Genomic DNA, 26,894 nt, shown 5'->3' with positions numbered 1-26,894 from the left:
TTAATTTAAGGCGCTACCCATGGAGTCAACATAATTGGGAACAGTGACGTTCTTACTCAGTTTCTTGTTGGAAGGCTGAGAGAGAATCAGCCACACAAAAAACTTCAGTTTGTTTCAGGCCTAATCAGTCTATTGTACTTGTTCTTATTGCTGGCATCAGAGAAAGGAGATAGAGATCCTAGTCTGATTACTTACTTATCAAAGAATCAGGGAAAGAACGACGACTGCAATGTGATCGCTTTATGAAGAAACACCGACATCAAAAATCAGTTTAAGACCCATCTGTGAGGCTTATGCTGATGGTCAATACAGAGCATAGGACAGAAATGTATTAGGAACAGGACAGTTCCTGCAGTTCATGGGGTCTCTTTGTCACAAAAAACCAAGAGTGTTGAAGTCCCCTCTCAATGTGCTGTGTTTCTGTTAGTTAACTTGCAGGTTAACACTTAAAAAAAAAAAAAAAATCAAAAAATGTGTTGTATTTTGTTCAAACCTGCCTAACACAGATAAAGGCATCAGTATTGCTGGCATCTTTTTACCATTTCCGTATCTCCTTTGGAAGTTTCCTTCACAATTGAAATCCCAGCAAATGAGCACCCATTTGCTCAAATTGTGATCTGCAAGAGGAATACAACTATCACTGCACCTCTTGCCCAAATTTCTGGAAGCAAATGTGACTTTTCAAAATTGCACGGATAACACTGACAATACTGACAGCTACATGTTTTGAGAAGTACCCACACAGTTAAAACCTGAATATCTCCCAGGAATCGACTAGACCCATCAATTCAGAGTTTACACCAATGAGAAAGAAAACATAGAAACAAAACTGGTGTCCAGCAACCAGGCTACTAGAATTTAAAATAATAATTTTTGTGTTTAATTTCTTAATTATTAGTCATTTTTCTATACAACGCACAAACATTTCTTGTTACCCCAAATGCAAAGCTTATTATGTGAACCACACCACATCTTATTCTACATCCTGAGCATGTCAGTCCCTGTCCTTTCTTCCCTTCTACATCCCATTACAAATATTGACATTTCTCCTTTCCTGCACTCTCTAAACTCACTTCTTTGTCTTGTTTTCTGTCTCCTATCTACACAGCCTTGCCTGCTCTTTTTACACAAACTCACCTACCTGCAATCCACCCAAACACTCTTTGACCTTCCCTACATATTCCCATTTACATGCACCCATTTGCTTTCGAAAATCACCCCACCACATTTTCTTTCTTTCTTCACATAAGACAGACTTGACTGAATTTTCTTCATATAAAAAAACCCAAACAATAGAGCAACAGTGACTGGAGATGCCTTGCTCTTTTCAACCACCCATACCAAAAACAAATACCAGGAGAATACTATTTCTCTTTTGATACCCAAGTATTTTGGAGCTATTCCAGTACCTTATTATATTTTTTCAGCTACCCAGAGGACATTTAGGAGGACACTTCATTTCAATACTAAAATACTTCACCATTCTTCATTATGACTGAAGTAACATTATTTTCTCTTTTCTCAGCCATGAGAAGGCAAGACTTGCTGTATTATCAAATGACTGCACAAGCACTAAGCCACCGGGTTCATAGTTTAAGTGACAGGACATCAGCTACCTGACAAGGTCGATGACTCTCTCCCTTGGAGCAGTGCTGACTGGCTCATCATTAATCATTATGATCTGATCCCCTGGTATAAGCTTTCCTTCAGAGGGGCCGCCTGGAGACAAATGAAAAAAAAAAAAAAAGAAAAGAAAAGCAGAGGTTAGCAGACCATTGTAAATGCACAGATACTCTGTTGTTCACATACCATGAGTGGTTTTTTCTTCAGCTACTGGCATGTTTAACACTAACACTATTTCTGACATTATCAGTACCTCCTCACCAGGAAAATCTTGAAAGCTAGTGGCTTAGCGGCTTCTACTGAAGTTCCTCAAGTTAAGTTCCAAACTCACATCTAGCCACCTAAAATTAAGAGCTTGATTTTCTGGAAGGCCAAAAGGATCCATTAGAGGTGGCCTAATTCACCCTTTAAGGTGTGATCAACCATACCTCACTCATCCCTGATCAATGTTTGTCTGATATTCTAAGACCACCCTGATGATGACTCCTTTTCCTATAAATAAATGATCCTGTTTAACTACTATTAAGATCAGGATTTTTTTTTCCCTGGTGTCTACACCAGATCTTCCTTGTTGCAACTGTCCCAGGCAAAGTAACACTGGAGAACACCTTATTCCTTTTTCCTTTGAAAAGAAATCACTTACATATTTGAAAGCCATCCGCAGTCTCTCCTCTGACTTTTGTGTTCCGAGCAAAACAAACCTGTTTCCTTCAATCTGAAGACAGTAAATTTCTATACCTCCAGTCTCTGAGTCTCTTTTCCTCTGGATTCCTACCACCTGGTGAACACAGGCTTTATGCACATCCAGAACATTCCCACTTTCAGTTAGACACAGATATTTAGCATTAGTCTGAGTAGACAATCAGACATGTACATGTTTATGTGCTTTGGATTCTGACACTGTTGAAATGCACATTGAGTTTATACTTTATAAAATGCACATAACTCTTTGCTTCTCAGAGAAACTACATGCCCAGAAGAGGGTGTGACATCGCAACCACTAGTGAAAAGATATATCCTATCTAGTATTCAGTCTTTAAACTCTGCAATGATGATACATAAAAACCCAAATAATATTAGCAATATAAAGATGATGTCTTAAAAGAAAATGTTTCAGTATCAAAACCAATTCACTTAACAACTGAGCTAATGCTGTTCCTTTTCTCTGTTTGGTTTGAAAACTTTACTTCACTCTATATCAAGCATAGATGGATACAAGTTCATGTAGGAGAATGTTGTCCTGAACTCATCTTTCCTCCTATTCACTTGGAACAGAATATAACAAACGCGTTTTCCAAACTGAACTTTAACACAAAACTACATTGATAATGCTAACCTAGGAGAAAAGAACTGTCTGGGTCTAGTTCAAATATTAGTTACACTGCTTGCTTCATCTGAAAGCAATACAAATATAATCAATGCACACACGTGGGTAAATGACATCAGAACTTCACAAAGTCAATTTTGCCTCTCCCTCTGCTCTCTGCAGGGGTTCTGGAGAACATATCGAACAAGAGCAAAGTCAAATCCCTGCCCTTCGCTCCACGGCAATTTTACGCAACAACTGAACTTTTAAATAGAGAGAGCAGGAGCCCACTATTCGGGAGACTGATTAGTCCCAGGTCTGATCCCCTGCAAGTTCAAAAATACCACAAACCTCACTAATTTTCACTCTAGGTAAGATGTTTAGGGATCTATTTTGACCTGGCTTTTTGCCACATAGTTACAAAGAAGTATCCATTTAAAAAAAAAAAAAGCAGCTATAACATTCTCTTTTTCTGAAACAAATATTATAGTTAGAACCAAGTATTACGGTTAGAAACCTAGTTCTCATTGGGAAGCTGATGACAAGAATGAAAAATATGTAAGTTTTAATCTCATAACTCAACATACCTCTAGAAAACACTGATTCAATGGCAATGAAGGTGACATCAAACCAATATAAACATAACAGGAAGAAGACCTTTTTTCCTTGAATGAAGTGGGTCAGCTTTTTTTTCAGGCAAACAATAGTAATGGCTTAGAGCAATAACCTAAAACTGGCTTTTTGTTAACACATTTACATAATGCTCAAAAATGAGTGCAAGGAGGGAAACTACAGGTAATACACAGCTTAAAATCCTACCTAGTCTTTGTGGTTACTTTGTCTGCCTGAATATTTTAACAGTACTCAGATTTCTAACTGTGTTTCATCTCAGTAGGTTAAGTCCAAGTTTGCTTCTCTGGTCAGGCGAGGAAAACATACCTGGTGTTACTGAGCGTACAACAACTGGCTTTTCACTACCAGCCACAAACCCAAATCCTAGCACAGGATCCCTCCTCATTTCGACTTTCCGAGGGGCTGGAGGGGTTATTTGGCAGCTCTCTATTCGAGGGTCTTCAAATGTGGCTGATTGTGTCATGTGACTGTGAAAAAAAATAAAAGATGGAAAAAGGAAAAAAATCATTAAAACATGATTTTGTGGTATCTACTTGAGCCAAGCAATTTCTACAACGATATGAGATGAATATCTGAAATGTTCTCACTATAGGAACTAAAACATCAACTTAATAATTTTCTATTAGATATTTTTATACATAAAGTAATAAGGCTGCTGGCAAGTCTCAAATACTAATCAATAGTATCAGCCTATAAAGAAGTCTCTCTTTGACAGCATACATTTAATCATACCCCATATATGAAAGAAAAATCACCCAACAATAAAGTCTTTGTCATCTGTGCTTGAATTTTTCATCCTTCTTTTTTTTGGAAGACAAAAATAATAGTGACCTACTCATAACACAAAACATAACAATTAGAGTCTGCCAGCCTTTTGCAAGAACTGAGGATGCACATTTAAATTTGTATTTTTAAAACGTTAAGCAAGTTTCCGAGCTGAGTCTTCTCAAACAGACTACCAAAGGCACAGGTAACAAGTCTATATTTACTACCCAGGTAAACTCTCCAAAGTCAGTCGAAACTGTTCCAGGGCTTTAAAAAAAAAAAAAAAAAAAAAGAAAATATATTTATCAGCAATTACTAAAACACTTTACTTTCAGCTGCGGTGTTATGATGAAGCTTACTGTACCTAGAAGAAATCATTCTCATGACTGGAGGAAAAGATCTTGAGTTTTCAAGCAGAAAATAAAAAGGATGAAAGCTACCCAACATCACATATCCATGAAAGAGGTCATGGTTTAAAAGCACAGAGACTTCTAAATTAATATTAATAAACGCTGAAATGTGACTGATGCTGTATGCAGACTGAACTGGAAAATACTTTGTGTTTCCCACTCAGTGCCTGGAGCTCCCCGCTGAATCACAGCTACCAATTCCCAGGGCCAATTAGACAGACTAACAGACCACTCCAGTGTCATATCTTTCCAAATGCCATTAATTGAACCCATGTGCTTCAGGAAACCTAGTCACCACTGCTGACAACAAGCAGTACCTGGTCAGCATAGCATGAAGACAGAGAACAGCTCATAGCACCAGGTTATTGCAGTCTTGACAGAGCTTAGGCAGTATTTGTTTAAAGCTGCTTGGCCAAGAGTTAACTCTTTTTTTTTATCTTCAAGAGACCCTAAATCTGCAAGTGCTGAACCAACTCCAGCCCTTGGTGGATAGATGCAGTAGACAAACAGACCCAAGTCCCAACCCTGCCTGCCTGAGAAAGGTAACAGCCAGCTGCCCAACCTAAGAACGCCACATAGGACATCAGAGAGGCAGATATCCCTACAGCAGTAGGCAGTATCATCAGTTTGAAAGTTGGTCTCCTCATAAATAATTAACAATACGAAAATCAAGTAATTTTCCCATATCTTTGATAATCTGACATGTAACATGTTACAACATGAGAGTCAGGGGACATCCCACGTGACCAGAATTGTTGTTCTCGCCTCCTGTCCCTTTTCAACCTCCAAATACTCTGAAGAACTCCAGACAGGCAATCCATAAGGAGAAATGCATCATTCAGAGATCACTTTTCAGCATCAATGACATGCAAAAACTTCTCTGATCTTTCCCCAAAACATACACCCTGGGCATGACATCAATTTCCATTCTCTCCATTGTCTGCTTCTATTACTGATACACAGAAGAGCAGCAAAATCTCAGTAAACTCTCACTGGGAGTTTATTCCTGTGCCTGGATTTTTCTAGGACTTTTCTTCAAAGAAACGCTCTATCCCTATCACTAGATTCAGTCTGCCTAAAAGTAACATGCTGCCTTTTAACGCATATGATCAGATGCAGCAGAAGCTACTTCCTTACAAAAATAGGGGAGATAGAGAGAATATCCCTGTGCTCTCCTAGTATCTGCATAAGGTAAAGTCAGCAAAGAACACATATCTTCTTTTACTAGGTAGAGCATCACACCTGATACTCCATTCTCCTCCTCCTGTTCTTCCAGGTTTGTCAATTAATTTTAGATAATTTTCTATTATGTTTATTCAAAAGAACAATTAGAAAATCCAGAGTTCTCTGCAGGCTCTTTATGAAATCTATCTTCAAGACCTCCCAGCCACCCTTCTCCCCATCAACTCCTATTTAAGATTTGGGCTTCTAGATATTCTAACATTTTGTCTTTCGAATGGGTCACTTTCTGAGGTGTCACTTGTATTCAAAACTATGTATTTGAACTCGCAAACTTTGCTTTGGTAGGGAACATGAAACTCCGCATTTGTCACCTCGTTTAGGTAACAGCCATACCAAACATCCATTAAAATATTCTATTTAATCATTCTTTCTAGTAGCTTTTTCCATTTTTGTAATCGGGGCACTACAAGCTGATGCTGTCTCCAAAGAGGAAATGCCATTATTTATAATATTGAAAATGCCGCTTGAGCCTTTGAGAACTGCCATTCCTGCTATTGTATACCCTCTGTCTTCAAGCACTTGTGTAGTCTGGTTTGAAAACTAAATCATGAAGCAAAAAACCCCATAACAACCCCTGAAAAACCCCACCAACAGCTGCACTTCAGCTAACAAATTCCAAGAGCAGACACAGAGATTTACTCAAAAGAGCAGCTCTGCTACTGGATGCCTCGCTTAAGTCATTGCATGGGCTTGTACTGAGAATCTGCAGCAGCACAGCATCAGTTATTCAAAGCCTAAGCAAGAAGGATCGGCGAGGAACAGTCCATCATGATTCTGAGTGGCGCAGCAGGTTTTATTGATTTTTAAGGTTATCCACCTTCACATACATCAACTAAAAAGACTCTGCAGCTCATGCTTCCACAGCTTGCTGCATCAGATATTCTTGTATCATTCAGTGCGTTGGAAGTGTGTTTCAAGAGAGCAGCAAGATAGATGAATACGATCCCAGAAGAGATTAAATGAATACTCAAAGCTTTGTGTGATGGTACGTTGACAAACCCGCTTCCTCCTGTGGCTAATTCATTACTGAGATGCCAGTTGTAGAACCATAGTTCGAGACTAATTTGAATTTTGCATTAATTGAAGGTATTTGATCTCCATCTCAGCTATGGAAAATACTGACTCCTGAAGAATAACTACGCTAAGAGTTCTAAACCAGAATCTAATAAACTTGGACTCAAAACAGCCACCTTGGGAAACCTTACACAGTGAAACATCTTATAACAATAACTCCAACACTACAAACTTTTCATTTCCTTCAAACACAGTAAAAAAATGTGTTTAGATGGTACTGTGCCTAGATTATACCTAAAGATTTAGTTTTCTGAAGGAAAAAGGGAAGAAATTAAGAAGGCTAGGATTTTAAGCATGAACTGTTCTTTCCACACACACAAACACAAGCCGCCCTTATATCACCTTTTCAAAAAGAGATACTTCTTTCCTACCATTTTCAATGACTGAGACGAGTAGTCTCTGCTTTACAAAAGGCTGTCTTCTCTGATGTACTCTTACTGTGAGCAGTGGGAGACAGCTGCCATTATTAAGGACAGTAATTCTTGGAGAAATTCTGGAACAGAGATTTTATATACCAGCCTCGTCCAAGAGATAAACTACCAGCTATGGAAAATCATAGCAGAAGTGTAATTCCAAGTACTTACTCTCAAAAGCTCTCTGTGACAGCTACTCTACTCAAAAGAGAGAGTAACAGGGAAATGAGAGGGAAGACACCTGAGTGTGCATGCACCGACACATGAAGCAGAATGGAGGCATTGCAGGGTGGCACAAAATTCATGTGCACACTCATCCACAAAGGGGACTACAGTGAGTGAAGGAGGAAGAAAATTAGGAAAGAAAAACACCTTGGGGAACACTGATCAGCTGTGATAAGGCAGCCAGTACCTGCAAACATAATTCAGCTGCCCAAGACATTGTGGGGTGCCTAATGGGCATCCCTGAATTCACACTCAGGAAAGTTGGAGGTATGGCTTAAGGCCAGTACTTTGAATCTTCGTATCATTACCTTCATAATGATTAACTTGATAATGCTTTCTATGGAAAGCATTTTCCTCATTCAAATTACATGCTGAATAACCCCAGAAACATCTAAACAAAGACTGTAATTAAAATGAGAACTTGATTTAATAATGCATATTAGTAATTAAAAGCAAAGCATCTGAGCACAATGCTTTTTCAGCCTTTGGATTTTGATGTGTCATTCCCTGACACTTAGGGATTAGCGGGCTAATTCTGAGAGGTTTGTCTACAGCAGCTAAGAAAGCCTGTCCTCAGCAGACTGAAATTTGTTGTGCAGGGGTTTGCATTTCCACAGCAAAATACTTACGGGTCTATCTCTTCTAAGAAACTGAAAAATTCAGCATGAATCCAGTGACCCTGGTTATGATAAACACTGTTTTGGAAATACATAACAAAGAGACCCAAACAACTTTAGCTCCCTTCTGCAATGACATCCAAAAAAAGAGCAGAAAAGGTGATACCTCAAGGTCAGTTTAATACAGCTGCACGCCCACAAGCACTAAAACATTTTCACCGTCGTCAAATGGCTCTTGCATCGTATCATAACAGCATGGAGACAGGCTGCATTTTGGTGTTTCATTTTGTGTTTCAGTATTACAGCCTGTTTCAATTACTTCAAAGGTTAACTCCAACTCTCAATTTTGAGGGTCTTAATCCTTAGCTTTTAAATAATTACAATGTCTCTGCTATACAGATTGATTTAACTACAAAATAGACTCTGTTTTGACTTGAGGCACAGCAGGTGTAATCCTGGTCAATGATGGAGAATTGTCTGTGGAAATGTCAAACCACTCATGGGCTGACGAGTGGAAGTGGGCGAGGAGGATGGAGATAAGGACTTTTTATCAAAGGTTTAATTCAGAAATAACAAAACCACTTCAAATTATTGAGCACTATTAAAATCCTATCTCATTAACTGGGAGGAGGTGGAGGATGTGCTTTGTTGATTGCAGTTGATTTTAAAAAAGACCTATGCAAGATAAGGACACTGAACAAACCTTCATTTACTATTGTCCATCTGAATTCCTGAGACCAGGAGACTCTGCCCATCTTGCCCTGAAACTACATCTCGGTTCATACTCATAGCCTCAGGTTGTGCACTCAAAATTTCCTTTGCAAATGGAAGCTCATAGATGCTAGTGCAGCAACAAAAGAAAGTAGATTTGAGTCTCACTCAATCATCTGCCTTCAGGAATTAGCTTTAAGTAAAATGGCTTGACGCTCAAGACAGTATTACAGAAACTGATAAAAACATGAGGCTCTTTTATAGTTTTCCTCCTGATAATCTGGAAATGACAACAGTTAGAAGGAAATTGTCACAGGTGAGAACAAATACAAAAACTCTCCAGAAGATGAAAAACTGACCTTCATTTATTTATCTTAACTAGTAGCTAAATATGAAAAAAATAATCTTCCTCCTCCACATGGGGGAGCAACCCCCAGCACAAATACAGGCTTGGTAATGAGTAGATTGAAAGCAGACCTGTGCAGGACTCAGAGGTGTTGGTGGATGAAAAGCTGAATATGACCCAGCAATGTGCGCTCACAGCCCAGAAAGCCAATGGCATCCTGGGCTGCATCAAAAGCAACGTGGCCAGCAGGTCGAGGGAGGTGATTCCGCCCCTCTACTCCACTCTTGTGAGACCTCACCTGCAGTGCTGCCTCCAGCTCTGGGGCCTCCAGCACAAGAAAGACATGGACCTGCTTGAGTGGGTCCAGAGGAGGGACACAAAGATGATCGGGGGCTGGAGCCCCTCCCCTGTGAGGACAGGCTGAGAGAGTTGGGATTGTTCAAGCTGGAGAAGAGAAGGCTCCAGGGAGACCTTATAGTGGCCTTCCAGTACTTAAAGGGGGCCTAGAGGAAAGCAAGCAAGCTGGAGACTTTTTACAAGGGCATGTAGTGATAAGAAAAGGGGCAATTGCTTTAAACTGAAAGAGGGGAGATTTAGATTAGACATAAGGAAGAAATTCTTCAATATGAGGCACTGGCACAGGTTGCCCAGGGAAGCTGTGGCTGGCCCCTCCCTGGCAGTGTTCAAGGCCAGGCTGGATGGGGCTTTGAGCAACCTGGTCTGGTGGAAGGTGTCCCTGTCCATGGCAGGGGGGATGGAACTAGATGATCTTTAAGGTCCCTTCCAACCCAAACCATTCTAGGATTCTAGGATTCCTTCCTTCCTTCCATCCTCAAGTTCCTGGCACCTCTCAGTATACCTCAAGTTAATTTATTTTCTCCAAGAAATCCCACAAGAACTATTAAGAACTAGGACACAAGTGTGAAAATCATGCATCCATCAACTGTATCTGTTTTCTACTTGGAAATAACATTTCTGGAAAAAAAAGTGCCCAAATAGTTATTACATTGCTAAGTAAAATAGCTCTTCCTACAGAGAAACTGGTGGCTTGACAAACACTTTTTTGCTCCATTTTGCAGAGTCTCTCACAGCTCCAGAGTTCTTTTTAGACATATTCAACATACAAAAGTTTTATTTTCAGCTGTTCAAAATGGAGCCAACTTTTAACACTTAAAAAAATTTTCCATACATTTTCACTGCTTTCATGCAGGTGTGTATGTTGAGAATTCAGCATCACAGGAACAAAATATAACTGGGAAGACTTTTCCTTTTTTTTTTTTTTTTTTTTTTTTTTACTTTCTAGGACTGTTTTTCTGCCCCAGTGTCAATTCTATTTTCTTCATAAGCTTCTTCAGCAGTTAAATCCTCTAAAGTCAGGTCATTTTATAGCACCCTAGAAAATGTTTGGCATATGCCATCTGGATGAACATATGGTAAAAATGTAATTAGAAAGAAAAAGGTTTGCTGGTTTCAGAAGAAGTTGGTGACAGCTTTTGATAAAATTGGATACAGGGAAATCTGACACGCAAAAAATTTCCAAATCCACTCTTCCTCCACTACTGGGCATGATGTGCAAACTAAAGCAAGACAAAGTGAAGCAAAATCACAGTGAATAAAACTGACACAAATACAAATTTAGAGGGATAAAAAGATTTATGCTCAGCTTCAGGCAGGCACTGGGAAAAATACATTGAAAGTGTATTTTGCAATGCCAATTAGCACTCTCATATTCAGAATATTATATATGTAATATGTGAATGCTTCTGCAATCTGCATATACTGTATACGAATGCTATATACTGGGAAAAAACCCCAAACTTTTATACTTGAATCCCACAAAGACATGGAAATAAGCCTCAAGCCCCAACAGCACACTAGCAGTTGTTTGTTTTGAGCTTTATATCACAGATTGCCAGAGAGGTTCCCTTTTATTTTCCTTCTCTCGGGATGGCTGCAAGCATTTCTGGAGCTCTGTTAATGATGAACATTGAGTTTCCTGCTTGCTGTATTGAGATGGGGCTTTTCAAGCACCAGCCAAGTGGTAGAAATTGCATAGAAACATCTTGGTAAAAAATGGCCAGGCCAAAGAAAGTGCCACAGAGAATGGGAAGATATGAAGGGACTCTGCAGAGAGGAGTTAAGAATATCACAAGATGAGTCGCAGAACAAAAAAAGGACAAGAACGAAAAAAAAAAAAAAAGTTGTCAACACTTGACTATGTTAGGAAAAAATCTCAAAGGAGACTCTCTCCCAAAGGAAGAAAGTAGGAGCTTCCAGCAACACTGGCCACCTGAGTGCTGGAATTGCCTCCTCTCTAAGCAGAGCACGACGCCGACGCCAGCCTCTGCCTTCCTTACTGCCTGAAATGCACAGCCAACACTGGTGTGCTGACAATGAGTATGCCTAAACTGCACCTGTGCACACATGGTGTAGAACGCACACTGACAGCCCCCTCTTAATACGTAATTATGCTGCTACACACTGTACTGAACGGCATTTCTTCATCCCGTATTTTTTTCCTGGCAACCTTTTCCTACCAGGGTAATGCTGGCTTCAGCAGAGATGGATGCTCCTAGTTTGGAAGCCTGTAAGTGGAAGGAGATTCAGTGGCCCACTCTGTTGGCTTGAGCAGGTTTTCACAACCAAAGGAAGCTCACAAAGTATTCATATGTACTACACTGCGGCTGAGGAGCCAATTGCCTCCCACAAGCAATTCCAGGGCAAGCCCTGTGCTGGGGCAGAGGGAAACCTCACCATTGCAGGGAGCAAGGCATCAGAAAAGGTTGGGGCTAACATCAGCTGGTCACACCAAGGGTCCCAAATGCACCACCAGCTGGGCTTTGCCTTCTCCTAGAACAGAGATTTAGGACTCCAGGAAATCACTGGCATTTCCTTCTTGGAAGGAGCCTTTCAACAAGTTGCCTCTTGTGTGTGCAGCATGAGCTGGTAGTGCAGCTCAAGGACGCAGGGTGTTTGGCCACCTGCCTGGCCCAGGTCCTTCAAGAAGGATATCATGTGAGTTATTTTTGTCAGAAATCAGAATTACTGGCTCTTTTCCAAAGCAGGAATTTCTCACACTTACTGGGGTAGGATCTAAAGTACACCTTGGTTTTTTCCCCATAAAAGGCGCTTTTTTTTAATGTGATCTGAACAGCTCCACTTAGGATAGTGAACTACATTGAGGCCTTTAAAAAATTAGCTGAAATGTAGCTTTTCATTATCTTCTATACATGCATCAATAAACTCTTTTGCAACTGAAGATGTAGCAAGGAAAAAAAGAGTTACTGAACTGCAAATACACATTAAATTCATTTGAGCCTAAAGTCCTCTACAAAACAGAACGAACAATTCCTACTCATCCTGCTTTTGAGAGGTTTCACACTAACCCCATCAACAGTGATCTGTTGGCTCCTGCCTAGCTGGGCTCTGCAGCAAACAGCACAGACCTACGCTGAGGGCCACCAGTGCTTCTCAGCACTTCTTTTCAGGAAAAGAAGCTGCCATCTCCAACTCAACATGAACGATTTGTCCAACTGAAATGTTAAAAAAGGAAAGGGGGAGGAGAAACAGCACAGAAATAGCTTTAAGGTGCTGATTAGATTAGGAAAGTTCCTGACTAAAAAAATCTGGTCTGGTGCAATGCTGGAGGCTTGTTCTGACATGCACGTCACTCTCTGTAAATGCTAAATGTGGGTACCCTGATAACGTGGTAAGAAGACAGAATCCAGACTTATTGCGCCCATTGTAACCCCCTGGTACAGTTGAGCTTGGAATGAACAAACAACTGACATACCAAAGCCCCTGCTTCAGCATCTCTGTGCCTGACTAACTCCTGGTAACTCAGTACAGTTACAAGCATATGGAGATAAGCACTTACAATAGAAGTAAAACCCATTTGTTCCTCCTTTGAACTTAATCTTCTACATTCCTTCAGCAATTGAATGGATGAGAAGGTCACAGAAAGGGCTCTGAATCATCTACTCATTTCCTTCCTTTTCCCAGCTTACACTGGAGAACTCCTGAACCCAAGCCAGCCCTTCTGGTGGTACCACACCAACCCATCATTCCATCTATTGCCTCTTCAACAAAACACAGCCTCAGGTGGAAACTAAACATCATCTGGAAGCACAATCAGGTGAAAGTAGCAACATATGGGTTAGCAGATACAAAGTGGGTGCTCAGTGTTGCAGCTGCTTAGTTTATCCATAATCATGTATTTAAAGGTTCAGGGATACAAACTACAGTATCATTCTAGTGGGTACAGCTCTCTGCACTTGGAAGCAAGTTGGAGAGTTGACTTCAGTAAAGCGCAGCACAGCAATCCAGTCAGAAACGTGAGTTTCTCTGAGTTCAGGGGCACACAGAGACACAACCTGTATATCAATACAATAAGCCGTCTCCAGTTTCCCATGCCAGGCATGAATTTTCTTCCCTGGAGACTCGAGCACAGGGAAGCTTAGAGAGTTGCTGTGTTTTTATAAAGAAGGCCAGCTTCTGAACTGACACAATAAGTGTAAGTAAAAGCTTTTCATTCTCTGGCTACAAGACACAAGTGAGTTTTGTAAAGTGGAAAGGATCTACAAGCAACCAAGATGTATAGAATGAATTTAAAAGATTTTCATAACAACTCATAGAAGCCCCAAAATCAAGCCTTCAAGTTCTGTAACGAAGTCTTCACAGCAAATCTTCTAATTCTGTAACAACTCTGAAGAAGGCCTCCAGGACAGAGAGGAAAAAGAAAAACCACCTCTTTCTTTCCCCTTTCTTTTAACAACATACAAATAGAGAGGATTACTCTTCTTGACTGCTTATTTGGGAGTGTGGAATTATGACTCCTCAGCAAATGCAAAACGAGAAAGAGAATTTAATTGAAATAACCTAGAATGACAGATTGCACTGATGAGAGGTGAGGCTGCCAGATAGAGCTGTCACACGAAAATTAAACTTGGGATATAGAAAGGAGAAAAAGTCAGGCGCATTTGATTTTTTTTTTCTCCCTGACAGATTATTCACTATACTTCAGCACAACATGGCTGAATGACTTTTCTGGGCCTACTTTTTCATTTCAAAGTAAGCTGCTAACCTTTCTAAGTGAGTGCGCTTCTAGCAACCACAGGCTATTTTTTATACCTTAAAAATAGTGGTGCTGCTAATCATATTTCAGCTTCATTATATCCAAGAAGCTTTCACTAAAGCCTGTGGGTAATTTCTATTTACCTATATGTGAAAAAACTGCCCAACTAGTAATCCGTCATGTTTGGCAGTATTTAAATAAATATTATTAACAACAGTATGCATGGTAATACTGTACAAGAGACATTACCTCCTTGCGCTCATAACTGCCAGCAAGCTTCCTCAAGAGGTAAAGGAGCTAAAAGGCGATATTCGACATTTCAAAACAGACCCCTTGGGGTCAAACTGGGTTGACAGCGGCTCTAGGGAAGCCTATTCAGTTAGAAACTCCCTACTTACAGGTGAAGAAAAAGGTCAAACACAAATGTCATTTACAGTAACCTTGGCAAAAAAAAAGAAAAAAAAAAAAAAAGGGAAGGAAATGATAATATAAGTTGCAGCCAGGCTGATAAGCACATCAAATCTCCCTGTTCATCTCGAGAAGTCCCAATTCACCGTAAACAGAGAGTTTACAGTGCTCTTAATAAGGCAGGCAAACTAAACATGCCAGAACAGAAGTTTAGACACCGTGGAATGAAGGTCATGGCTTTTAGTGAAACACTCTGGTTTCAAAGTGTAAGAAAGTGAAAGAAAATGCTACATTAAGGACTCAAAAAGGAGAAGGGTATATAACCAGGTGAAGCTGGGATGCTTTGTCCCAGGCAATGACTGAGTCAACACAACAGAATAACAAACACTGATTACAAAATCCTACATGCAAAACACAGGAATATGTTGAGCCATTTAATAAGCAGCCAATGTCTAACCCAACTTTAGTAATATTGTTATTATACCACATATATATGAGATTATTGATAAATTTTACTATAAATATTTATTATGTAAACTGCCACCATAGCCAAATTTTTTGTTCACTTCAGCAGTTTCTAACAGGAATCATAATTTTAGGTTAAGTTACTGTGAAGTTTAAAGACACTGGGATTGTGCTCTTTTCCCACACAGAAAACCAAACCTTTATGACTTCTGAAATGAAACGAAAAGTAAATAGGCAGAGTGAGATGTGTAACTCTTGTCTACACATCAACAGTCACAGACCGGTGCCTCATCAGCAGAGCAAAATAATAAAACCAGAGAAGAAAGGTATTTGGAGATATTTCTCTTTTAATAGCGCATGTTGCTCTTCTACTATTTGTCAACTATCACAAATATTTTTTCAATTTTTAAGACAAATTTACCATTTTGAGAAAAATGTAACAAATGACTGAATTAAGGAATGAAATTTCTTCTGCAACATACACAGCAAACATTGCTTCACAATTTTCTCTTTTTCCTATTGTAAATAATACAGTGTAGAACTTTACAAGGTTTCTAAATAGGCATTTAATTTTGATGAGGTAGAAATATGAAGATTTGAATACAGAATTTTTGCATTTTAAAAAGAGCACATAAAACCCAAGTTTAATTATCATTACATTATAGTTGGCACAATCTTGTGAAAAATGAGGTCATTATACATGTAATAAACTCTTAACACAATGCAAGACAGTTAAGTGCCATAAGTATGCTTAATGTCAGAACTTTATAAAAACTATACTTATAGATCATTAAGTTCTACAAGCTTCACCTTTGAACTCCAATCAACATCTTCAAGACATTTGTAAAAATAATGTGCAATTCTGCAAGGTCTTGAGAGCTCCCTTTTCCCTTTAGTCTCCACTGAAGGCACCGAAAAACAGAGAGTTATTGTTACAGCCAGCCCCACCAGATCTGACAGGAGCATACACACAGAGCACAGCCACAGCCACTGTTACTGACACCTGCAACAGCTCCACTGGTCTAGAAGAGCTGCCCCTCCTGTATGTATCACGGAGAATTTCTCAATAACTTCTATATTTATCATTAACTTCTGTCAGACTTGTAGTTTTCAGTTAATTCCAAACTACAACAATCCTCACTGAAGTTCAGAACAATTCTACAGATGGTTTGCTTTTTGGTTAAGCCACAAACACATCACTCTTCTGAAATATAAAAGCTGATAAACTCTGCAAAGCCCAATATCATGAAAAACATAATTAAAGGTCTTCATAGTTTCACAACTTAAAACATACGAAAGTACTTTGGAATATCGATTTTTTTTAAAAAATGAAAAACAGCACTGCTGCATTTCTAATATTAAATACAGTGCTGAAACACAGACTTTAGAGACTCAGACTTTCATACAACCAAGTACAACTAAAACAAAATCTTGGTCACTGATACTACACATATTTTCAGCCTACTGTAATACAATATACAAACTGTAATCTCTCTTTCTGTACATATACTGGTCAAATTCACAGAACAGGCCAAACGTGAAGAAAATAAGCCCTAATGTTCTGAAATATTTTCATTTCTTACTTCTTAAACTTAAAAACAAGGATGGATTTGAGCCATCAGCAGTGAATGTAAATTGGTTTAGCTTGTGTCAGTCACCTTCAGGCTCAGGCTGCTCTGCGGTTCAGGAGGAAGTGCTATTCGATAGCCAGACTACATTCAGCAAGGCTTCCCCCCTCCCCATGGAAATGAAAATAACAGAGTGCTGAAATACACACTTGTTTAAACATCATTCATGACATGATCTGACTACATAGCAGTAGATAACTTTAGGCCAATACTATTCCCCCATTAAGCTTCAGTTTCTACCATCAAGATACATCAATTTTGCAGGAAACATTCTAGTGAAGAAGTCCCCAATTTACTATGTCTCAGTTAAGCAGGGTATTCTGTAATAACATTTTATAGTTAGATCACACTTCCTGGCCCAAAGCACTTTAATTATCACATAACATCTCTGAACCATACTGGCCTTTAGAACATAGGGTAGAATTTAAATTGCATGGCATAGCACATAAAAAAAAAAAAAAAAAAAAAAAAAAAAAGAGGGAAACCTCTATACAATTATATCAGTTAAACCCTTGACTCTTTACAAAATATATTGTGGCCTCATTTTAGTGTCCACACAAAGCGTACCGAACTCTGGTTTTAAATGTCTGCTATAAAAGTAAATGTAAAGAGCATTTCCACCAAGGAATGAAAAGCCAAGCCAAACCTGCTGACTTGGGTCTGCTCCAGGGGGACCAGAGGCCTTTATTTTCATTTACATGGCATATAAACTGATGTCAGGGCAGCGTAACACACTTTGGCTGAAAGTGGAGTCAGGCCCTTGGTATTTCCAAGCAGCTGTTTAAATCACGCTTTGCCAGAAGAGCTGCTCTAAACCTGCAGTCTCTGACGGACCCTTGCGTAAAGAATCTGTATGACCAGCAGGGCAACGCTGACTCCAGCCCACAAGCACATCCCCTGTTTTCAAAGGTCAGCCACCAGCCTGAGGCTGTAATGCCTTCACGCCACCCTGCGCCCTAACTCTGGGGATGTACACTGGCTCACTGAACCTCCTGCCCCCCTGCTCACTCATCTCCCCAGCAGCGCCTGCTGGCCAACACCTTCCCACCAAACGACACTGACTTCACAGTGGTCACCACCTCCTTCAGCTTTGGTATGTTAAACATCACAAACTCAGCAACGTACATATACACACACATACAATATCTTTGCAGGCATTTCCAGAAATTATGCACTTCTTGGTCATGTCACAGCCTACAAAGCGAAAGCAGGAAATAGCTTTCTGGACATTTAGTAAACCAATTTTTAATAGAATAAGAGGTCAGCATGTGTAGGAATCACATATTTCTCAAAAGAAAAACACTCCTTTGTGTCTTTCATTACTCAGATAACTAACCTTTATATTTTCAGTTCACTATAAAGTCCAGTCTATAAACTGAACAAATTTTCATCATTTAATCATATATCACTTTTATTTAACAAAATAAGCAAATCAAATCGCTATTATTCCAGAAATCAAGAACTCAGAAAGATTAAATAGAGAAGTTTTACTCAGTTCTGGTGCAGGAGAGAAAACTTCCATCACATCTGGAAATAAAATTACTCTCTAAGTTCCATCTTGAAACAGGAGTCATACATTCTCACAACTGGTTTAAAACAGCTGGAACTAAAAAAGGCAAAGCTCACTCTACTATTTTCTAAAATTAATTAAAACATCTGGCAAGAGAAGATAGTAAGTCTTCTCCAGCAATGGGTAAGTAACCTACTCACTGTCCTATCAAAGTCTCCATAAACATAAGGAACTGATGTTGGAAAAGTTTTAACATTTTCGATCAGGTTCATATCCTTGTAGAACATGGTTTACAATTTATTCTCTGGTGTGGAAAAAATAAGATTCACTAAAGCATCAGCAATTCAGGGGACATTTTGTCTGACCATTATAGTTTTTGCTATAGGTGAAATATCAGGGGGAAAAAAATAATCTGTGTTTTAGGGGAAGTCTCATTTAAGCTTCTGAATCCACATTCTGAAGAGTTATGTAGGTTATGCTATTGCCAGTTGTAGGAAGTGTATTTCTAACTCCTGATTTTGGCCTCATTCAAATACATAAAGCATTAAAAAAATCCAAAACAAATCACAAAACAAACCATAAAAAATTGCAACTACAGAGAAAAGAGAAAATGTCCTGCAATAAATCTTTGTTACACTTTAATGAAATTTTTCCTCTTCCGTTCTCCTAAGAGAGAAGGATAGGGAAAAGAAACTACTGTTGAAATAAACTGTAAGTTTTTCACTTTAAAATAAAGGTAGATGGCTGGCAACAATTCAGAGTACCTAGGTGTGAAAGAATAATGCCATCCCCATAAGAAGGTGATAACTAGCACCATCTTGGGTGGAAAAAAACCCAACAAAACCCAAGCACTAACCAAACCACAGGCCATATATACAATCTTTGAAGAGTGATGGGGAAGTAAAAAAACTAAAGAACACGTACGTGTACACAAAGTCTGGGGTGACTTTTTTCACAGTCAAACCATGCAACAGAAGGAGGAATGGGAAGGAAAGGAGAGTTGGTAGAGATGAAATCAGAGGAAAAGCCACTCATCATCAAACCCCGTAATTGTGTATAGCATCGGAAAAGTGTTGCTACTGCCAAGAGGAAATTCACAGTCAAACTTCTGGACTACTGGGAACACTCCACATTATACCCATGTATCAGTGCAGGAAAAACTACAAGGAAAACTTTCTAGAAACCTCCACAAGTTCCATGACTTCCTTCCAGCCTCCTCCCAGACACTGACAAAAACCCAACTTGTTCTTCTCCTACCAGGATGCTTTCTTACAGCTTAGTGCATACATCAATCAACATTTAATTGCTTTCTGAGTCCACTGGCAGCCTGACTTACAGTAACACCTGAGTGAAATTCAGCCCCAGTAAGACAAAGGCAGTGTTTGTGGGAAGCAGAAAAACACCGGGAGGCCTTGGCAACTGTTATTATCTCACTATCCATCAAATACTGCTGTCCTCAGTGTGCTCGATCAACCTGCGCTCCCTGTACTTCTGGTCACACTGAAAGGACATTTCCCACTGAAATGTAGGCGAGGCACTGTAAAGTCACTGTAACGAGACCAAAATAACATCTAACTTCCAAGGGTTCTAATTACTCCAGCACACACAAGCCCAGGTACAGCCACTGTGTACAGATTCCAGCGTACAGCCACCGGCATCCTCTTTTCTCACGGTTACAATGGCTACAATGCTTGGGAAATCTTCTACAGTAGAGTCTAGATCCTCAGAGGAAAAGTCACTAATTCAACCCTAAAGTTGCATACACGTTGCCAGATGAAATAAAACATGAGCATGAACTGAACACTTTCTGCAAGAACAAAACCTGTCTCTTCCTCTTAGATCTCCTCATAGCTGTAACTAAGGGCAATCAGAAGATTTGACTTTCATTCTCATTTTGCATAGCTCTTGTAAAATTGAGGCCGCAGTGCAGCTTCCATATTGAACAGCCGGGCATAAACCTGCATTTTGTGTGCTGTTAGAGTCAAGTCAATCCCTTAGACCAAAACAATGTGGCACAATCCCACTGGGAAGATCTGCACATCCAGATTCTCTGCTAGTGCTTGCCTGCCTTTGCTTTTGCATGTGTCTTCCTTTCTGGATCTTCGGGCAAGACTACACTTCCAGTGTAATCCTTAAGAGAAATTTAAATCAGCCATGCCAGAAGTATTTAATTTCCTTGCTTAATCATGATACAGATTCTCTTTTACTGAAAGTTGCAGGGTCAGGGAGAAAGAAAAGGAGGTTTGGAACAATTAATCCCTTCTACTACTAGAAAGCTGCTACAATGGTTTGATCAGGCTCTTGAAGTTTCAAAATATGGAGCGTTTGAGATTCAGAGCAGACAACTCTCTGCAGCAAAATTAGCTATTCATCTCCATTCTTCTGTATATAAATGAGCAAACAAGTTACAGCCGAAGTGTCTGCCTGCATGGTCTGCTTAGTAATTCTGAATGCAGGGCTATCCAGTGCACAGACATCCAGAATTAATGTTGAAAATACCCTGGCAGTCAGTTATTACTACTGATAAATATTAAATTGGATGACAGATTGTACTATAAAAACTGTAAAACGAAAGAAATACAATGCCTAGGTTTTGAGCCAGAAAGACATGTCCTTTAAAAGATAAAATCAGAATTCTTCAGAAGGTATAGATATGGGAATAGCCAATGATTGATCAGAAGAAACTTCAGAGCAGATGAGTCTACAAAGCAAGGAGATCCATCATATAAACCTGAATTTGTTAATAAAGCTTATCCTGTGTAATTATTGTATCAGGTGGATGATGCTGGTGGGTTGAGCAAAAAGCAGCATGGGCAGTATTTACTAAATATGGTAAAGTGCTGTCCTCCATTCAGTATAACTCTATATTTAAAAAAAAAAAAAGTAGTATTTGTTTTTTGAACACTAATAATCTTGCACACTAATAATCTTGCACAAGCACACTCTGTGCTTGGATTCGAAAACAACAAGGTTTGATGCAGTACTTTGTCCTTCCTAATTTTGGACCAGATTCTGAAAGCTCAACTTTGACACAAGTAGAGTGCTAAGTGTTGCGCTACACATTTCTGTGCCAAAAAAAGTGAAATCATGGACAAATGACCCGGTCTCAGGAAAGAAAACAACTTCCATCCCAAATAATTTACAGTCTTAGAAGAAAATAGAGAAGACTTATTTCATGGTAACCACAAAGGCCATAAACAGCAAATGAAGATCCAACATGCTGCTCTCATCACCACCTGCACCATACAAACTTCCACATTTCTCAATGACACCATGATCAGACAGACTGTATTGCAGCGGTCCTATAGGAGGGAATGAACTCATGCCAATGAGTTCAGAGCACCGTGCCAGTGTTTAAATTCAGCTGTCCAGGAGATGATGAGGTAGACAGCTCCTCTGAGGGCTGCCTTCATCAGTTTGAAGGCCTAGGTATAGCATGCATTTCAGGTACAGTCATGCTCTGAGCCGGAGCAGTAAGTCTGATATGGCAGGTGTTTGATGTCCTTGGCTCTAGTAGCAAGCTCTTAGAGTCTTTTCAAATTAGGACTGAGATCTTCCCTACTGGGAGCTAGGTCCTCAAGTTGTGGGGAAGCACATCCACTGAGGACAAGCTATAAGGCAAGCAGCTTCTAACTCTCTTGTGTCTTCTACTAGTGGAAACCTCTAAAATGATTTTTGTGTCTATCTGAATATAGTCCAGCAAAACAGGTCCCCAGTCCAGCCAGCTCCAAGAGCAAAGCTCAGCTTCATCAGTGGAACCCCCAGAAGCACACTCCCCAGCATATGCCTGTCCCCCAAGCAAGTCCATAGGAAACCAGACCCAAAGGCCAACAGCGATTGCCAAATGCACTTCTAGGGAGTGCTCAGATACTTATGAATAACCCTCTTTGTGGATGGTCTGTAAAGAATGACATTGCCTTTAACAAGTTCATCATCCTCTAAGCAAGCTGCAGGTATACTGGAAGGCATGCTGCTTTACAGGAAGGCTGTATCATACCTATTTCTTTAGGAAGCAATGGTATCTTTTGTAAGAATAGCAGTAAATGAAAAAAGATAAGCTAATAGGCACAAAAACCCCCAAACTTTTGAGTACCAGTTTGCCTAATAACAAGTTATTAGAGCAGTTTATGTAGCTGGAAAAACATGCAAGCTTTTAACTAAAAAATCTTGTTGCCCAAAAGCATGCTTTCGTTTTTGTTTTGTTTTGTTGATTTTTCCAAACTAACTCTGTCATCCCAGTAAAATACACTATCTCTGCTAACAAGCAGTGCTTCACCTCTATTTCTAGACCCATCACAGTTACAAAAACACTGCCAGCAGAAATTTATTCACTGTTTCTCGGGGAGGGCTTTTCTGACTCACTGTTTTTAATGTACTGGATAATGGATAATATACTGGATATAGGCTTATCCTGCCTTATCTTAGATCAGACTAAATTCAACCATAAATGTCAGAACTTATCAGTATGGCTGGTCTGTTCAGTAACTCAGTTACAGGTCATGGTAAACCATACATGGAAAGCAGATGAAGCTTCCTACACAACCCTCAAGCTTCTGGATGGATGAAGTTTCTACATCCCTTTGCTTTGCAACCCATGGTGCTACAAATGACTTGGTTACTTTCACGTATCAAAAGTGTAAAATGCCACAACCATGCTCACAACAATCAAAAGCAGACAGCCACATTTTGGGTCTCCTCTTTAATACAACTGATAGGTAACCAGAAGGCGTTTTCTGTCTCAACAACTAAGGTTAATTTCCATGGAAAAGTCCTGATGATTTGCTCATATTTATCAAAAGTATAGTTTAACTAACCAATTATGAAACTAAATACAGAGCAAACATGTACCTGTGTATCTTAAAGGAATTTCTAAGGTCTTCTAAGCAGTTTTAGAGTAGTAATTCATTATAACAATAAGGTGCCAAGCCAGACACAGTGGCACATAAATCAAGCTTGAGAACAAACCCATTCACTGTGTCTTTCTGCCATTCAGATGATAAATCTCTCCTTTAAGTACACCTGCCCCTGTCAGCACTGTTGCTCTTACCTGCCAAAGCTTGCCATTGACAGGCATCGCCTTTGCGGGTGGCCACAGTGGCTGTGGGCTGTCATGCAATTTTTAACCAATACAAAGTCTCAAGCAGCTCAGTAATAACATTACACATCACACATTTTGTAAGATTCAATGACAACATAGTACACTTTTTCCAGTTTACACGGCATGTGTTTAAAGTATCCTTTATCAAGCCTTGAAAGGAAATATTTTCTTGAACATGGGTTCTCTAGGAAACAGAACCTCTCCTTCAGCAAAAAATAACTTCAGCCAGCTGGATTACTGACAAAAATGGATATTCATATATATACTGAAAACTGAAAATTGAGTTTTCCTAAGATAGAAGAGCTCTCCAAGTATTTCCTCATTTTTCATTCTCAGGTATTTCTCAATAGGTAGCTAGTCTTGTTTTGAAAATGAACTAAAAGACTCCCAGTATCCCCCACCTCCCTGTTACGTATTTCCAAATAATATGCAAGCACTATGGGTCTGAGAACATTTCTGTCACTATAGCAATACTAATAAATTAAAAATGCCAGAGGCTGTTCCCTGGCTCTAAGAGCAAGTGGCACAGAACAGACTGTACCAACATTACTCCTGCACTGTAGTTCTCACTGTAGTTATTCTCTTAACCTCCACAACAGAAGTAGTAGGTCCAAAAAACCTTGTGGGGAGAGTCCACAGCCCATCACAAATCCCAACCTATGGCCAGGATTCATTTGGGAAGTGTTAAGTGGCACATGCACAAGCATGCCAGGGACCATTCTCGTAATTCGGCTCCATGGTCCCATCAAGTTCTCATCCCTGGAAACATCATGTGCTTAATTCACAGGGGCTTTCAACTCGATGATGTCTGAAACAATAGGATCTTGTTGAGAAAGTCTGTAGCAACTTTAGTGTAAGTTAACTGATAACAGCAATAAAAGCTTTGGTAACAGAAGTTTTGGGGTGTTAAGTCTATCACTATCCTGTGTCTCATTCTACATGCAACATTAGTAGAAGTATCATGTGTAGAAAGATCCACAAACATGGCCCTTCAAATACATCTAACAACAGTCAACCAATTTTTGGTCAAAATGTAAACACATTCTTTAAGCACAACTTCTGCCCAGGAAGCCTCACACTAACAGTTTGCTGGAAGATGGGAAGGTGTATCAGCAAAGTTATTGAATCACAGAGCAATTGAACTAGAAAGGACCTCTTGAGATCATCTAGTCCAGCCCCCTTCTCAAGGAGGGTCACTTAGAACAAGTTGTCCAGGGCTCTGTGCAGCTGGATTTTGAATAAGTCTGAGGATGAAGGCTTCAGGTTTTCTTGTGTTCACATGGAATCCCATATGCTCTTATTTGTGCCTCCTGCCTCCTGCCCTGCCTCAGTTCCTCTTCTTCATTGCCTCCCATCGGGTATTTATGCACACTGATAAGGTCTCCCCTCAGCCTTCTCTTCTCCAGGCTGAACAGTCCCAGCTCTCTCAGCCTTTTCTCATATGACAGTCTCTTAATGATCTCTGTGACCCTGCACTGGACTCGCTCCAGTAAGTCCATGTCTCTCTTGTACTGGGGAGCCTGGAACTGGACCTAGCATTCCAAATGTGGCCTCACCAGTGTTGAGCAGAGAGGAAGGATCACCTTCCTTGACATACAAGCAACACTTCATAACGCAGCCCAGGATGCTGTTGGCCGCCTTTGCCATAAGAGGGCATTCCTAGCTTACGGTCAGCTTGGTGTCCAGTGGGACCCCTAGGTCCTCTTCTGCCAAGCACCTTTCTGGCTGGTCAGACCTCAGCCTGTGCTGGTGCATGGGGTTGTTCCTCCCCAGATGCAGGACCTTGCATTGCCCCCTCTTGAACTTCATCAGTTCCTGCCTGCCCACTTCTCCAGCCTGACAAGGTCCCTCTAAATGGCACTTCTCCCAGATTTTTTTTACCGTCTTCGAACTTGCTGAGAGTGCACTCTGCCTCATCCTCCAGGTCATTAATGCAGATGTTATACAGTACTGAGCTCAGTATCAGCCCCTGGTGTTCTACATTAGTGACTAGCCTCCAACTGGACTTTGCACCACTGATCACAGCCCTCTGGGCTCAGCCATTTTTCCATCCACCTCACTTGTCTAACCCTTACGTCATCTGGTTGTCTATAAGGATGTTATGGCAGACTGTCGAAAGCCTCACTAAAATCAAAGTAAACAACATCGACTGCTCTCCCTTCATCCATATCATTTTAGAAGGCTGTCAGGTTGCTCAAGCTTGATTTCCCCTCTGTATATCCATGCTGACTATTCTGAATCACCTTCTTGCCCTTCCTCCATATGGAAATAATTTCCAGGATTAGTTGATCCATCACCTTCCCAGGAATCAAGGTGAGGCTGATCATCCTGGAGTTCCCCAGATCCTCCTCCTTGCCCTCCTGGAAGACAGAAGTGATATTTGGTTTCTTCCTATTTTCAGGACCCTTCCACAATTCCCATGACCTTCCAAAGATAACTGAATGGCCTCACAATGACATAAGCCAGTTCCCTCAACATTCATGGGTGCAATCTACCAAGTCCCATGGACTTGTTTACATCCAGTTTGTTCACATGTTCCTTAATCTGATCATCCTCCACTAAGGACAAGTCTTTTTTGCTCCAGACTTTCCTTCTTGTCCCTCCAGACCAGAATCCCCTCCTGGGATTCCTAAAAGCCAGTCTTACCAGAAATGACTGAAGCAAAGAAGGCATTGAGTACTTCGGCCTTTTCTGTGTCCTCTGTCAGCAGTGGCCCTGCACCATTTAGCAGTGGGCCCACGTTTTCCCTAGCCTTTCTTTTGCTGCTGATGTATTTGTAAAATCCTTCCTTGTTGCCCTTCACATCCCTTGCCAGATTCAATTTGACTTTCCTGACCCCATCCCTCCACAATTGGAGAGTGTCTCTGCATTCCTCCTGGGTCACCTTTCCCTGCTTCCAGCTCTTGTAGACTTCCTTTCGATGTCTGAGTTTAGTTCACCTCCATGCAAGCTGCCTGCTTGTCGGGATGGACCAAATTAATGCTTGGAGAAGGAGATCCTGGAAAATCAACTTTAACTGCTCCTCTCTGCAGGGCCATGGGGATACCATGTGATTCTTCCAAGCAGATCCCTAAACAGGCCAAAGCCTGCTTTCCTGAAGGCTAAGGCTGTGATCCTGTTTCTTGCCCTACTCCCTCCTCTCAGGCTCCTGAACTGCATCATGGTCACTGCAGCCAAGGTTCCTCTGGACCTTCACATCCCCAACTGGCCTTTCTTTGTAGGTATGACATCCAGCAAAGCACCTCCTCTCATTAGCTCCTCGATCACCTGTGTGTGTTGCTTTGTGTTGCACACCAGCAGGTATCAGGGTGGTTTAGGTCCTCCATGAGGAGCAGTGTGTGTGAAT

General features: G+C 40.4%; 1 protein-coding gene across 3 annotated transcripts in view; it reads right to left on the bottom strand.

Moving 5' to 3' along the window:
* The window catches only part of FRMPD4 (FERM and PDZ domain containing 4), a 409,280-nt gene that overhangs the window by 60,935 nt on the left and 321,451 nt on the right, over positions 1 to 26,894 (bottom strand). For 2 of the 3 annotated variants that reach the window (XM_086461061.1, XM_086461202.1), the window contains exons 3-4: positions 3,869 to 4,029; positions 1,617 to 1,719 (exon numbers count right to left, since the gene is read on the bottom strand). In XM_086461061.1, the coding sequence (XP_086317187.1) occupies positions 1,617 to 1,719; positions 3,869 to 4,029 (264 nt within the window). Of the gene's footprint in view, positions 1 to 1,616; positions 1,720 to 3,868; positions 4,030 to 26,894 lie in introns of those variants that run through there. The other variant, XM_086461127.1, reaches the window with a different exon arrangement.

Source organism: Leptosomus discolor, chromosome 1, assembly GCF_034619465.1.
Source record: "Leptosomus discolor isolate bLepDis1 chromosome 1, bLepDis1.hap2, whole genome shotgun sequence".
Lineage (NCBI taxonomy): Eukaryota > Metazoa > Chordata > Aves > Leptosomiformes > Leptosomidae > Leptosomus > Leptosomus discolor.
This window is presented reverse-complemented; position numbering and strand designations above follow the sequence as displayed.